Here is a 14188-nt window from a genome sequence, read left to right on the forward strand (position 1 = left end):
CAGCAGAGCCTTCAACATTTGCTAGTAGGATAGTGTAAGTACGACTTTACAGGCTGGCTATTTCGTTAAATTGTCTTTCGTTTATATGTCAAAAATGTCAACTCCTGATTCTATAATCTTTATGGAACACAGCACAAAAAAAAAGTTAAATGTACGCAAAATTCGCAAAAATAGTTTTTGATTGAATTATTTAATTAATGATTTACATTACATATAATAATGACGAGTATAGAATTGGATATATGGCGTGGAGAGTGGGGTCTGGCTTCTGTTGATTCAGAATGTCTTAAAGTTTTAGTGAGTATATAATTTCTAACCTTTTATGATAATCAGAGGGCCGGCAAGTGCTTTAATTATTTACTTTCTGTTTGTTCACAGACTTACATGAAATTTATTGGGGTGCCAGTAAGAGTTCGGGAATCGAACAACCCGTTTTTCACACCAAAGGGTAGGCTGCCAGTCATGCGCGATGGGCGCACAGTCCTCACTAATTTTGAAGAAGTTATTGAGCATTTGAAAACATTGGTAAGTTTTTTTCACTATCCTTGTAATTGTTCTAATTTTAACCAATCATAATTATGATTAAAAATGCATAGATTTTAATTGCCCAATATTTCATCAGCATTACAGTACGGATGTCCACCTAAACACTAAGCAAGCTGCAGAAGCCAGTGCATTTACGCAGTACTTGAGTGAAAAGCTGTTGCCGGCCTACCAGTATGCCTGGTGGGTGGACGAGAAGAACTATGCTGAGCTAACGAGGCCCACTTATGCTAAAGCTCTAAGAATTCCATTTAACTTCTATTACCCCTCGAGTTACCAGACTGCTGCTAAAGAAATGATTGATGCCCTCTACGGGGAACACACTGATCTTAGAGAAATTGAAAAGACAGTAAGTTTTCTCACTTATTTTTTTTTATATATTTAGTGTTTTGCTTTTTAACTTAACTAACCTAATAACATTATCAGTCTTTATTGCATCACATTGAATTAAGTCATAAATCTTTCATTGCATTACACTTGTTATCACGGAGACAGTAAGATAGATAAATGTGCAAAGGGTAATGAATCTTATAATCTACATACATTTTTTTTTCAAACTTATCCTATTCTATTCTAATCCCTCCAGAGCAATACATATATCGATGCTTGAAAGGAGAAATTTACTAAGCAACATTTTTTTAAGATAGTGAGTTATATACAAAACTTACTGATATCAATCTTATCTTAAATAATGATCAATATTAAATATGTAGTGTCGAAAAGTGCCAAAAATGTACTGTTCTAAATGACACTAACATATTCTATTCATCAACTAAATTAATTCTTTTTTGCTAGCTCTCTATAACATAACATACCTGGGCGCCCAAGCTTTCTTCTTCTTCATCGTTTCACTCTTGACAGAGTGGTTGTGGTCATCATTTTCTAGGTGCTGGTAGCAAGCTTAACAATACGCCTCCATTCCTCCATTCAGCTTTGCTCGGGCTAAAACTCGGTAACAATCATTTTCCCAGAGATAAGAACAAGTTAGATTGATTTTTCTTCCCTGAAAACCCCTACATACCAAATTTCATCCAAATCGTTGGGTTTTCGAGATCCCCGAAATATATTTATATATATACAAGAATTGCTTGTTTAAAGGTAGTAGATAGATAGGTATATTGGCTAATATTTTGTAACAACAAATATAGGGTAGTTTTAAGATATTTGTCTTAATCAAAGATGCAACAAACCAATGTCTTTATTTCTAGATATTTCTGAGGCCGTCTAATACACTTGGAATTACAATCATTTTCACAACTTTTCCTGTCACATTTTTGTGAATGGGTGAAGGTAGAAAGAGATAGTGAATATATACTTTACTTTGAATATATAATCTATACTTCTCAATGGGATTTTTACTGTGAAAAACAGTTTCTCTGAAAAACATAACATCTACCTGGAGAGATATCTCTACTTTAAAATTATTCATCATGCTTATCCTTACTACTGTTAGAACGTGAAAGTAATTCTGTTGGTCTGTCTATTACTCCTTCACAATTAAACCACTGAACTGATTTGGATGATGGTATAGAGATAATGGTGTTTTTATCCCAAATGATAGTGATTTTTTTACAGACAGTGGGCATAACTAGTTCTAAAACTTCCAAATAAAAGTTACTTCTTTATATTTTAGCAATATATAATATGTAGATCTAAGATTGTTTTTAACAAAGCAGTTTAATCATGCACAAATTTAACATATCACTTATGACTTATTAACGTTTTCAGATATACAGTGAAGCAGAAAAGTGCCTTAAAACCCTGTCTGACAGGCTTGGGGAGAGTGAATACTTTTTCGGGAACCGGCCCTCCTCATTTGATGCAACTGTGTTTGCATACCTCGCTCCTTTAGTCAAGGCTCCGTTCCCCAATGCAACCCTGGCCAACCATGTCAAAGGCATCGCCAACCTCACTAGATTTGTTGCAAGGATCAACCAGAAGAACTTTAGGCATGTTACTGACGGTATGTGTGATTTCTAGTTTATTAAAAAAATATTTCACATTCCCTAAATTAAATGTTTTTTACTGGACTGCACGGACTGCACTGGACATGTGGAATTGCTAAGTAAGTAGTGCATAGTTTCAATAATAAAGTTGGTGACAGATGGAAGAGCTGCGCCTTGTGATTAAGGAACTTGAGATAAATTATTGAAAATATAGCTCTGTCTATTGATAATTCAATGTTCAATGTTGAGGGAGCGTTTTAACTATATTTATTCAAATTTGATGAGGGTAAATTTAAATAGAATTCGAATAAATATATATATATGTTTTTATTGATAAAGGGGTCCCAAGATGGTAAAAATTGCTTATCAAGCATGCTTGTCGAGGCTTGACGCAACGCCAAACATGCACGACGAGCATCGCGCCCATTTTCTGTCACTCGCTCAAGTGTATACTGAATGTGCTGCTTGACAAGCTTCAATCTAAATGGTGAAGCCTGTTTGGCAGGCATTTCTCTTCTCATTATTTATTTTATTCGTTTTTGTAATCCGTATTTTATGTAATAAAATTAATAAAAATAGGCGATTTATAGAATGAGTGATGAGATGATTCTAGAAATAGCAATGCTTTGAAAATAACAGTTTTCTATTGAACATTTTTATTTGCAATGTTGCTGTTTAATTTTATTACAATCGAATTGAAAAAGCAAAGCAAATCTTAGACTTAACTATCAACTCTCCGCCTTCCGCTTGGGCGGAAAAAAGTCTCGGGTAAAATGAATGACACGCACATATATGTTCAATTGACTGATTTCATCAAACATAATCAATTTCTTAATTTGCTTGTCAATGATCAAAACAAAACGATAATTTGCCGTGTTTTCCGTAATGCGCTAACCCTCAAGCAATTTTGATCATCTAGGGACCCCTTAACAAAACTTCAAACAAAAACAACTGTCAAAATGCCTGTAGCCGACTTATGCCTTGATCACACGTACCGAGCAAACGGGCGAGACAGTAAAATGTTTCTCGGCCGAGACAGTGATGTACCTCGCTCGCTCGCTATATTTATACGCACCGAGTACTCGGCCGAGAGCACTGTCTCGCCCGTTTACTCGGTACGTGTAATCAAGGCATTAATCTTAAGATGCATGACTTATAACATAAATGAGAATTAAAAAAAAAACAACTGTCAAATACTGCTTTTTTTTATTCATTTACGGGTAGGTCGTCAAACTTCAGATAGTAGATATCCAGCACACAATTAAAAACTGCCCTTTCTAATTGAACACTGGCTTAGTTTACACGTCTATCCGAGCTGGTTTACATCAGCTAAGTGCTTTGAGTTTAATTGCAAGTTATTAGTGCTTTTATAAAATTACTTCCCATGCTATCAAGTTATATTTTGAGATTAAACTGAATTGTAGAAGACAAATAGAATCGGCGCAAGTTAAGATATATACATGTAGGTACCCGTGATCTTTTCACATCTTTCTGGTATGTTCCATTATTCCTAACTTGTTCTCAACTAAATAATATGATAAACTGTTATAACTAAAGATTGAAAGAATGATTTTGGTGAAATATTTGCGGGAATGTTTTCGACAGTGACCTTATAAATACATATAATATAATTGGTTCTCGATCGATGTATTTCCAAACTGGGGGTAGATTCAATGACTATCCTGATTGCTTGTTTAAGACAAATTTTAATAAAATCTTGCTTCACCTGTGATACAATCATGAGATACTGTATATTAAATTCCTATTTATGCCTTGTACAAAAGCGAGTAGACTAGCAGCGTGAATTGAGAACTTCACACACACTGTTGAATCTCTTCACAATTGTGTGCAGCTTTCATCGCGATGTTTTGCTTCACCGTAAAACTCATGGTTAAAATGTAATTACGCATATAAATTCCGAAAAACTCAACCCACGACCCTATTAAGGTAAGCGTCTACTGGCTCGGAATCGGTGCGTACGCACCGTACTAGGCGTCGGTATTTACAAAATATTTAAGAATCTCCGGCACATGCCGATCCAGTGCACGCAGTAAAGTCGCCAACAGATATTTCGGATCGGCCTAGGTGGTCAAAAATACCGGAAAATAAACTCTATTATTAGAGTTCATGTTTCGATACTTTTGATCATCTTAGGCCGCTCCGAAATATCTGATGGCGACTGTACCATAGAACACACCTAGCAACAAAGCCGTCCGCTTCGTTACGGCTCGATTCCGATGCAGTGGACGCTTAACTTTACGAGAGGCCACAGGTCAAACCAACAGGCCACCATGACTTGTACCATAAACCATCCATGCACGGACTCAAAATTAATTTTGTATTTTGAGTCAAATTAGTATTAAAAAAACTTCAAATTGACTCAATTCAGATCAGAATCTGGATTTACAGACCGTTGTAGAGAGTTGAACCTAAAATCGGCATGTAAATGAATTTGAATGAAATTCGACACGAGATATATAAACAGTATTGGAATTTAAAGTAACGGAAAATTGGGCAAGAGCGCATGTTACCGCACAAAATGGTGTATAGGTATGCTGATCTGTAACATAGAGTAATGACTATGCAACTTCACATGCCTGAAATTTAAAAACAATTCAAAAATTATAAATTACAGTAATTTATATAAATTATATTAAAATACGCGTATTTTACTAGCGCTTTAGTTGAAATTACTTAATTTATTGTTTAGTTAAAGTTTAATGTAGATTCAATATATTTGTTACGGGATGTAGACCATGCTCTGTGTTAATAAAGTTTTATCATTTCTAAAATTGTCAGCTTTGCGCGTCCAGTGCAAGTTTCTTTAACCCCCGACGCAAATAGAGGGGTGTTATAACTGTTATAAGTTCGACCGCTATGCGTGTCTGTCTGTGGCACCGTAGCTCTTAAACCGGTAGACCGATTTGAATTCGGTATTTTTTATTTGAAATCAGGTTTTCCAGCGATGGTTCTCAGACATGTTTCATCAAAATCGGTTTAGCCGTTTTTGAGATATTGAACTTTGGAGTGACAAAGTCGGGGGTTTTCCATCTTTTTGTTGGTTCGACATTACCGTTATTTTCATAAACAAGACAGTGCGGGTAGTTCGTAAATCACGCACGGCTATCAAATGTACAGTAATAACGGGTCAAAATTGTTTTTATAGTGCCTGAAGTAAAAGTGTAAATAAACACGTCCTGATTTAGTAATGGACGGCACCACATACCACCATTGGCGTATGCAAGCGGTAAAAGTTTCTGGCGGTTTGGTGGTGCAGTATCAACTACTAAGCGTATCGCGTATATCCAGGCCCATATACCACAAATGTTACTAGTGCTACAATTCTACATAATGTTTGACAAAGGAGGATGGGCAGATTTGTATGGACTCTGGCCTAGGAACCAATAACGACAAGCCATCTATCATTGGAAAAGTTTTTTCATACCTTAGAAATTTTTGTATGGCGGAAAATCTCAAATCGGGTCTTGGATGTTTAATATCTATTTAAGTATGTCTTTATCTATAAAAGTATGTTTATCCGTTGCCTAGTATCCATAGTACAAGCTTTGCTTAGTTTGGGACTAGCTAAATTGGTGTCAAGTGTTCCATGATATTTATTATTATTATTAATCGCTGTGTAAAAAAAGTTATGGCAAGATAAAAAAAAACTTTTCACCATCATTGCTCATGCTTATTTTTGTCCTTATATTGGTTTTAGTTCTTTACAACGGTTTTTAAACGCTTTATCTTATAAATATACATAAGAAAACAACCAATAAGAAGAAGAACCAAAATAAGAAGTCGCAAGATATTAACCAGCGACGATTTACAGAAACCGATATGAAAACCAGAATAGGTATCAGCAAAAACAGTAAAGTGCAAAACCAGACACAAAAAAACATGAAAACGCATAAAAAACCAAATCATCACACAAAACCATCAACATACATGAACTTAGTATCGAAAAACTTTTATGCAGCGATAACTTTTTTGACACATAGATTTGGGACTACCTGCCATAGTAAAAGTTTTAAGCTATCCAGTCACATATCGCTTGTCCTTATTGGTCATTAGGCCAATTAGCCCACCCTCCTTTAATCAATTATGTCGAGTTGTAGCACTTGTAATGGTACAGGGACCGGAGGCCGTATTGTTTAACGCGCTGACCTTCGTGATCGCATTTACCATCTCTTTCTACCCTCGTTTTATACAGTGTGACAGAAAAAAGTGGTGAAAACGATCTTGTGTCCAAGTGCGTAAGACAATAAGGACTCTGTTCGAATAACGTCCTTAGCACAAAAATTTTTTTTTTAAAGTTACAGCTAAGTAGTATTTTTGTGTATCAGAGTACAACAGACAGAATGCCAAGAAGCAGACGACGGGGACCCAGTCGGAGCGCGAGGCGGCCAACTTCCCGCACCAGACGCGCAACAAGCTGCTCGCCGCCTTGTTCGCCGCCGTCGCCATGACCGGCTACGCCGTCGCCAACGGCATGTTCCAGGTCAGTGCCCACCACCCCACACGCACGCAACACGCCACGCCACGCCACGCCATGCCACTCTAAAGGCGGTAACATACTATTGAATCGCGACGCCACGCCACCTTGTCCGACGTATTTTTCTGCACCTGACCATAATAAATATATGAGAGTGACTAGCCGTTACCCGCGACTCCGTCCGCAGAATTCGTATACCGCGGGAACTCTGCAATTTTCCGGGATTAAAAACTATCCTATGTCTTTCTAAGGCACTCAAAATATCCGTTTACCGAATTTCATCTAAATCAGTTCAGTGGTTTAGACGTGATGAAGTAACAAACAAACAAACAGACTTACAAACTTTCGCATTTATAATATTAGTGGGATTAGTACTGACACGCGTTGGTTGGCGTGTGCAAGCGTTGCGTGGCATCGGGTTAAATAATATGTCCGCTTCTTTAAGGCCACACCACTGCTCAAGATACGGAGACGGTACGGAATCGCAGTGACCTAATTGTCACTACTTTACCGCATGCTCTCCACGCAAAGTCGTTACGTTAACGGCACGTCACTGCGATTCCGTACCGTCTCCGTAATTTGAGCAGCGTTATGGTCGCTCCCTATTACTGTGCTCACATTAACGTGAAACGTCAATGCCCACTATTGCGATAAATATAAAGTTAATTATTAACGCTTTAAAAGGAGTGACCACATTAATTCTTACGAAATCTCATATAATGTACCGCCACTCGAGCTATCTCCTAAAAGTCGTGGTACATTATCTTTAAACGTCCAATTCGCGATGTGTGTTTCCCGTTAGTGTGGCTCTAGCATAAGAGCAAGAGCAATGCAAGCGTCTTGCCATTTCACCTGCCTACAGCCCGTAGCACGTAACTGCAGCGGTGATACTTGGTTAAATGCGCATTAGTACAAAATAAGACACTGCGGATCTTTTAGATAACATTAATATTTAACTGAATTATTTGCATGAAATTAGCTAAAAACAAGTAGTAGTAGTTTAGTAGTGAGTAGTTTTTATTTTATTTTATTATATAATTTATTATTTATTTTATTTTATTTTATATTTGTTTTTTTTTATGTTATTTATAATTGAATGATTGGTTTGTAAGCTATGTGTAAAATTAAAAGATTATTTCAGCCTTATTATTTTTATCTTGAAAACAAGTATTTTTTCTGATATCGCGGTACAGATATCTGGCACATCTAGTATACAAGCATTGGTATCGAGAGTACACCTGTTGGGTGTTGGCTTGCGCTGTGCTTTGCGCTTGAACTTTGTATTGTGATTAAAACGGATTCTGAAGTTGTTTATATGTTTGTACCAATGTGGATCTTAAATTTCGTTTAGAAGGCGTATTGCTTAATATAAACGAATGAATACTTACTGTCAGGTGAACCGCATGCTTGTTTGTCAGCTTTGCCACAAAAATATGTTTGGTTGTTTTTTCACGTATCCGCTCCGTTCCGCTTGAAATGGAAGCGCACTATGTATTACTTCGCACATACTAATATTTTAATATATTTTTTTATGTATTTTATTTGCTCTGTATCAATATAAAGTTGTATTCTTATTCATTCTCATCTCTAACATTGAAAGCCAAAATCTGCTTATATATTTCGTATTTATGTCAGACAATAACACTAGAAGTTAAACAGCAATTAAAATATTGGCTTCTCTTTTGTTCAGGATCTGAAAGATTACGAACATGCCCAAGACTACAACGAGATGTTTGAGAATGACGAAGACGACAACTGACGAGCATGGTGGCGCTATTGAGCGCCTCCCGCGCCCCGCGCCCCCGGAGCCTGTAGCCATTTACTGCCTTAGACATCGCTCCCTCTATCCCGCAAGCACGGCTATTATGTACAAAAAAAATACAGAACGAGAAAGAGAAACAGCTGAAAATTTTACTAAAATTGTTCAATACTAAATTGTATTCTATCACTCTCAGGTAGTTGTTCAGCGGTTACTAGTAACAATTATAACAAACATCACATGCTGACAAATGAAAGCATTGTTTATTTTAAACGCAGCGGGATTGGAGATCACTAGTTCTAATGAATGTATCTGGGTGCGATAGTTCACAATAAATAAAGTTTTCTATCAACGACGATGTTCGAAAACCTAACTCTCAAAATCCAAAGTGTTGGTGACAAATTTTGTATCAGACATGTACCAAGCATAAATTAGAACAATACTATTTTAAACCAAAAGCAGGTGATAATTATGAATCTATATCGCATTCAATTGGTGATACTTAGATAGATACTTTGTCATTGACAATGAGTATAATTGAATGAAGACGCAGTAAAATATTAACTAAATTCTATACTTACACTTAATCGCTCTTAACTAATACACAGCAAATTAAGGGAAAAGGAAAAGATGTTTACATTTTTTCATTAAAATTCTTGTTCATGTCTCTCTAAACTAATATACAGGCTACACTACATACTGCACCTGCAGTAAATGTTACGAAAATACATTTTCTACGTTTAAAGGTACTCTAACCTAATATTATACAGGCTACACTACTAACAAAATAAATGTTACGAAAATACATTTTCTACATTTAAAGTTACTCTAAACTAATATTATACAGGTTACACTACTCACAAATGTTCCGAAAATACATTTTCTACATTTAAAAGTACTCTAAACTAATATTATACAGGTTACACTACTCACAAATGTTACGAAAATACATTTTCTACATTTAAAGGTACTCTAAACTAATATTATACAGGCTACACTACTAACAAAATAAATGTTACGAAAATACATTTTCTACATTTAAAGTTACTCTAAACTAATATTATACAGGCTACACTACTAACAAAATAAATGTTACGAAAATAATTTTCTACATTTAAAGTTACTCTAAACTAATATTATACAGGCTACACTACTCACAAATGTTACGAAAATACATTTTCTACATTTAAAGGTACTCTAAACTAATATTATACAGGCTACACTACTAACAACATAAATGTTACGAAAATACATTTTCTACATTTAAAGTTACTCTAAACTAATATTATACAGGCTACACTACTAACAAAATAAATGTTACGAAAATACATTTTCTACATTTAAAGTTACTCTAAACTAATATTATACAGGCTACACTACTCACAAATGTTACGAAAATACATTTTCTACATTTAAAGTTACTCTAAACTAATATTATACAGGCTACACTACTAACAAAATAAATGTTACGAAAATACATTTTCTACATTTAAAGTTACTCTAAACTAATATTATACAGGCTACACTACTAACAAAATAAATGTTACGAAAATAAATTTTCTACATTTAAAGTTACTCTAAACTAATATTATACAGGCTACACTACTCACAAATGTTACGAAAATACATTTTCTACATTTAAAGTTACTCTAAACTAATATTATACAGGCTACACTACTAACAAAATAAATGTTACGAAAATACATTTTCTACATTTAAAGTTACTCTAAACTAATATTATACAGGCTACACTACTCACAAATGTTACGAAAATACATTTTCTACATTTAAAGGTACTCTAAACTAATATTATACAGGCTACACTACTAACAAAATAAATGTTACGAAAATGCATTTTCTACATTTAAAGTTACTCTAAACTAATATTATACAGGCTACACTACTCACACACGTTATGAAATAGATTTTCTACATTAAAAGTTACTCTAAACTAATATTATACAGGCTACACTACTCACACACACAAACATCACGCCTGTATTCCCAAATGGGGTAGGCAGAGCACGTTACCGCTTCGGAGCCACTTTTAGCAATTTTAGGTTTTATGTTTTACAAAAACGGTACAATAGTGACAGGTTGCTAGCCTGTCGCCTACGGTATACCTTAACCTATATCCTGTCGCCTCTTACGACATCCACTGAAGAAATGGAGAGGTGTGATTCTAACCCGACACCACACGGGTACACTGGTCACAAAATAAATAAAATATATTTTCTGTTAATATACAGGCTATTTTGTTAGCCTATTTTTGTGTCCCACTGCTGGGCAAAGGCCTCTCCTCTGTTGCTCCACTCCTGTCTATCAAAGGCGAGCTCCCGCCATCCCACATTATAGGCATCTAAGTCGTCCCTCCATCTCCTCTTCGGTCTGCCTCTATTAGGGTATCCGTCACTAGGGACCCATTCCGTAAAAATAGGCTAACAAAAAAAAAACAGGCTATGTATATGCTATGTACCCATATGGGTATGTAAAGATTATTTTCTACATTTAAAAATTGGGTGCTCTAAACTAATATTATACAGGCTACAATACATACTGCAATAAATTTTCTATCAAAACTAGATAGGGAGAAGCCAAACTAGCACACACAAGACACGCACAAACTAATCGACTGCAGTAAAACTGTCATTGGAGGGTCTCAAAATTGGTGTGACGTAATTTAATGAAGTTGAATTGGTCATAAAACATTAGCATCGCACGATTGCTTCGGGTACAGCTCTGGGAGCTTGGCAGCATTATTTTCCTGACTGATATGATTAATTGGACATCTGTTTGGTCCCAGTATGTTATCTCTGATAGCTGGAGAACAAAACTATGAATTTTTATAATATTTGATTATAGAAATCCTTCGAAGTTCTGGTCTGTTATGTATTCGACCATCGTCGTCAAAATACAAAGTGCGTTATTTTAACTTACTTGAAAATTTATTTTTGAGTAACTACTTGAGGGTCATCTTTTTACAAGCATTTATTAGTACACAAGTGTCCATTCCCATTATGGGAATACAATAACATGCAAATATTCTTTATCGAACAACGCAAATCTTGTAACCTACAGTCAGATTCAGATTACGAAAATAAAAACACTGTTAAAAATCTGTATTAGTTAAAAATGTCGACAAATTCTAATTAATATGGACAAGTTCACTGTATTAAAGCGATTTAAATCTTTATTTTAGTGCATTGCTGTAAAGCAAATAATAAAGTCGGCATGGTTTTTTACATTTATAAATAAAACATACTACTATACTAGCTATAACACGCTTTTACTATGGCTCGAAAGTTCCTATGTTCGCTTGCATTGCGTCTATTGTATTAAATCATGGAATCCGACGAAATTGTTAATGAAATTATGTTATGAAATTCATTAGCATTTAAAACTAACGCAAGTTGAACTCTAATAGCAGGTTCTCGTAGGATATTTTGAGGACGGACTTTAAAAAAAAGACAGATTTTAAGTTTGACCATATTTTAAAATTAAGTCCTAATTAAAAATTAGAATGGAAAGATAGTACTTATTGAAAAGCCGCTTCTCGTTTATAAATAGGACATATCTGAAGTTGTGTGATTTTAGTGTGTTATTTGTACATGCCTCCTCAACGTGCAAAGGTAATAGTTGTTTAGTGTTTTAATTAGACTGTAATTATGCATTTTTATTTAATTCGCTATTAATGTGATTTTAGAAGTTTTGCTATCCTGTCCTGAGGCGTAGAGGTCATTCATAATTCATAAATAGTGTTGCATAATTTTTCTCAGCAAATAAAAATTACAATTTTGCTCTCGATAGCAACATGTCGAAATTAAACTTAAAAAAGGTGGAAGTTGCTCAAGTTCTCATGTGTCTGTATGCCTGACCTCTACGCTATCAATGCTGCCATATTCGACTATATTTGCGGCCTTACACAATCTGCTTTTTGATTGTTGCTGTCTGATCAATTTCAGACATTAACTTTCACAAATATTGTCGGATAATGTGAACTCCCAACTTAAATCATCCAGCCAGATGTTTTCTAAACGGAGTGTGAGGGATCCCAAGGAAATTTACTTTGTGACTATTTTATTTGGTGTGACTGAGGCATGTACAAGCTTCGAGTTAGAGCGCTTCGATTAGATTTTAGAGGATGTTAGAGTTAATTTGAATGAGGTACATTCGTTGGTTGTTAATAACTTATTCAATACCGCATGAATAAAACATGCTATCTGTTACGATTGGATTTTATTTACCATTCCTTTTTCCTTGTAAGAGCGTTTTCACATTATCCGATCCATCCGATATCGGTATCGGGCGACGATGCGATATCGGGGCAAGCAAAATGGTCTAGCAAACCCTTGTTGTCTCACAAACTTGAAATCACAATCGTTTTCACCACTTCTTTCCGTCACACGCTGTAGAATGAGGGTAGAAAGAGAACGTTAGACAATACGGCCACAGTTCAGAACCCTTGTGTGTGTCCAGTTCGCAAAAGGCCGGTTATTTACCGTATACAAGTAGTCCACTCTGTGTCCAGCGCTGGTCTGGCGTCAGTTGGCAGCGCGTGGCGCTGGGCGGGCGGCTGCGGCGGCTGCGCGCGCGGCTCGCCAGCCAGCGGCGCAGGGGCGACGCCGCCGACGAAACATCGGCGTAAAACATTACCAAGGAGGCATGACCTCGTAAAAAACTCTCATTTCCACTTCCACGATCCATAGATCGTTAGTAATAAATAATCTTATTCGGTCTCGTAGTTGATGTGGAGTGGATGTAGTCGACGCTTAAATCTACAGGATGTCTCTAACCATGGAACTTTAATGCAAGGTTTGATTCTACTCGCATAATGAGTTATAGTATGAATTATTTGAGGTGTCCCGATCTCGTTAACAGCCAACCTTTCAAACAAAGCCATTGTATTGCATACCTACATTGAAAATTACTAGGGATGGGCCGAATTCGTTGTAACCTAATTTCGGCAGCTTGGGCCGAACTTTGGCATTCGGCCGAAATTCGGTTCAAATGCCGAACGTTTGGCCCTAGAAAAAAAGAACCTACTTGTACTATTTCGACTGAAATTAATGCTGCCATATCAGTACCTACAATATACAACAAAATGAAATAATCTTGGTACCTACCTATAAACATCTTGATTACAATTCAAATTGAATAAAAAAAAATGTTATAGGTTCACAATTTTCACAAACTAAACATTGATAAACACTAAGTATTTTTAATAAGGTATTAAAGGGCGTTTTCTACAATCATATTTAACAATCTCTTATCTATCTATTCGTATTTAAAATGCAGGTACTAGAGTTATTGAACCGAAGTTCGGCTGATTTTTATATTTTTACCGAATGTTCGGCCGAAGTTCGTATTTGGTTCTAACCACATTTGGCCCATGGACAAGGTTTTAAAAAGTTGCAAAGCAAAAGCAGCTTAGTTATGTGAGTAAAG

At 35.8% G+C, this 14188-nt stretch overlaps 1 protein-coding gene across 1 annotated transcript; it reads left to right on the plus strand.

Annotated features, from left to right (window-relative positions):
• The first annotated feature begins 39 nt into the window (after positions 1-39).
• LOC141439780 (metaxin-1) lies at positions 40-12969 on the plus strand. The gene is made up of 6 exons (XM_074104158.1): positions 40-297; positions 379-525; positions 623-892; positions 2272-2506; positions 6836-6990; positions 8675-12969. Exons 1-6 carry the CDS (start codon positions 220-222, stop codon positions 8741-8743), a joined length of 954 nt encoding a protein of 317 aa, XP_073960259.1. The 5' UTR covers positions 40-219; the 3' UTR covers positions 8744-12969.
• Positions 12970-14188: the final 1219 nt, after the last annotated feature.

The sequence above is a fragment of the Choristoneura fumiferana genome, chromosome 21 (genome assembly GCF_025370935.1).
Source record: "Choristoneura fumiferana chromosome 21, NRCan_CFum_1, whole genome shotgun sequence".
Taxonomy (NCBI): Eukaryota; Metazoa; Arthropoda; class Insecta; order Lepidoptera; family Tortricidae; genus Choristoneura; species Choristoneura fumiferana.

Excerpts from the sequence above, each read along its gene's own strand:
- LOC141439780 (XM_074104158.1), top strand. The coding sequence starts at position 220 with ATGACGAGTATAGAATTGGATATATGGCGTGGAGAGTGGGGTCTGGCT. Across the intron at positions 526-622 it reads TTGAGCATTTGAAAACATTG|CATTACAGTACGGATGTCCA; the intron begins GTAAGTTTTTTT and ends ATATTTCATCAG. Across the intron at positions 6,991-8,674 it reads TCGCCAACGGCATGTTCCAG|GATCTGAAAGATTACGAACA; the intron begins GTCAGTGCCCAC and ends TCTTTTGTTCAG.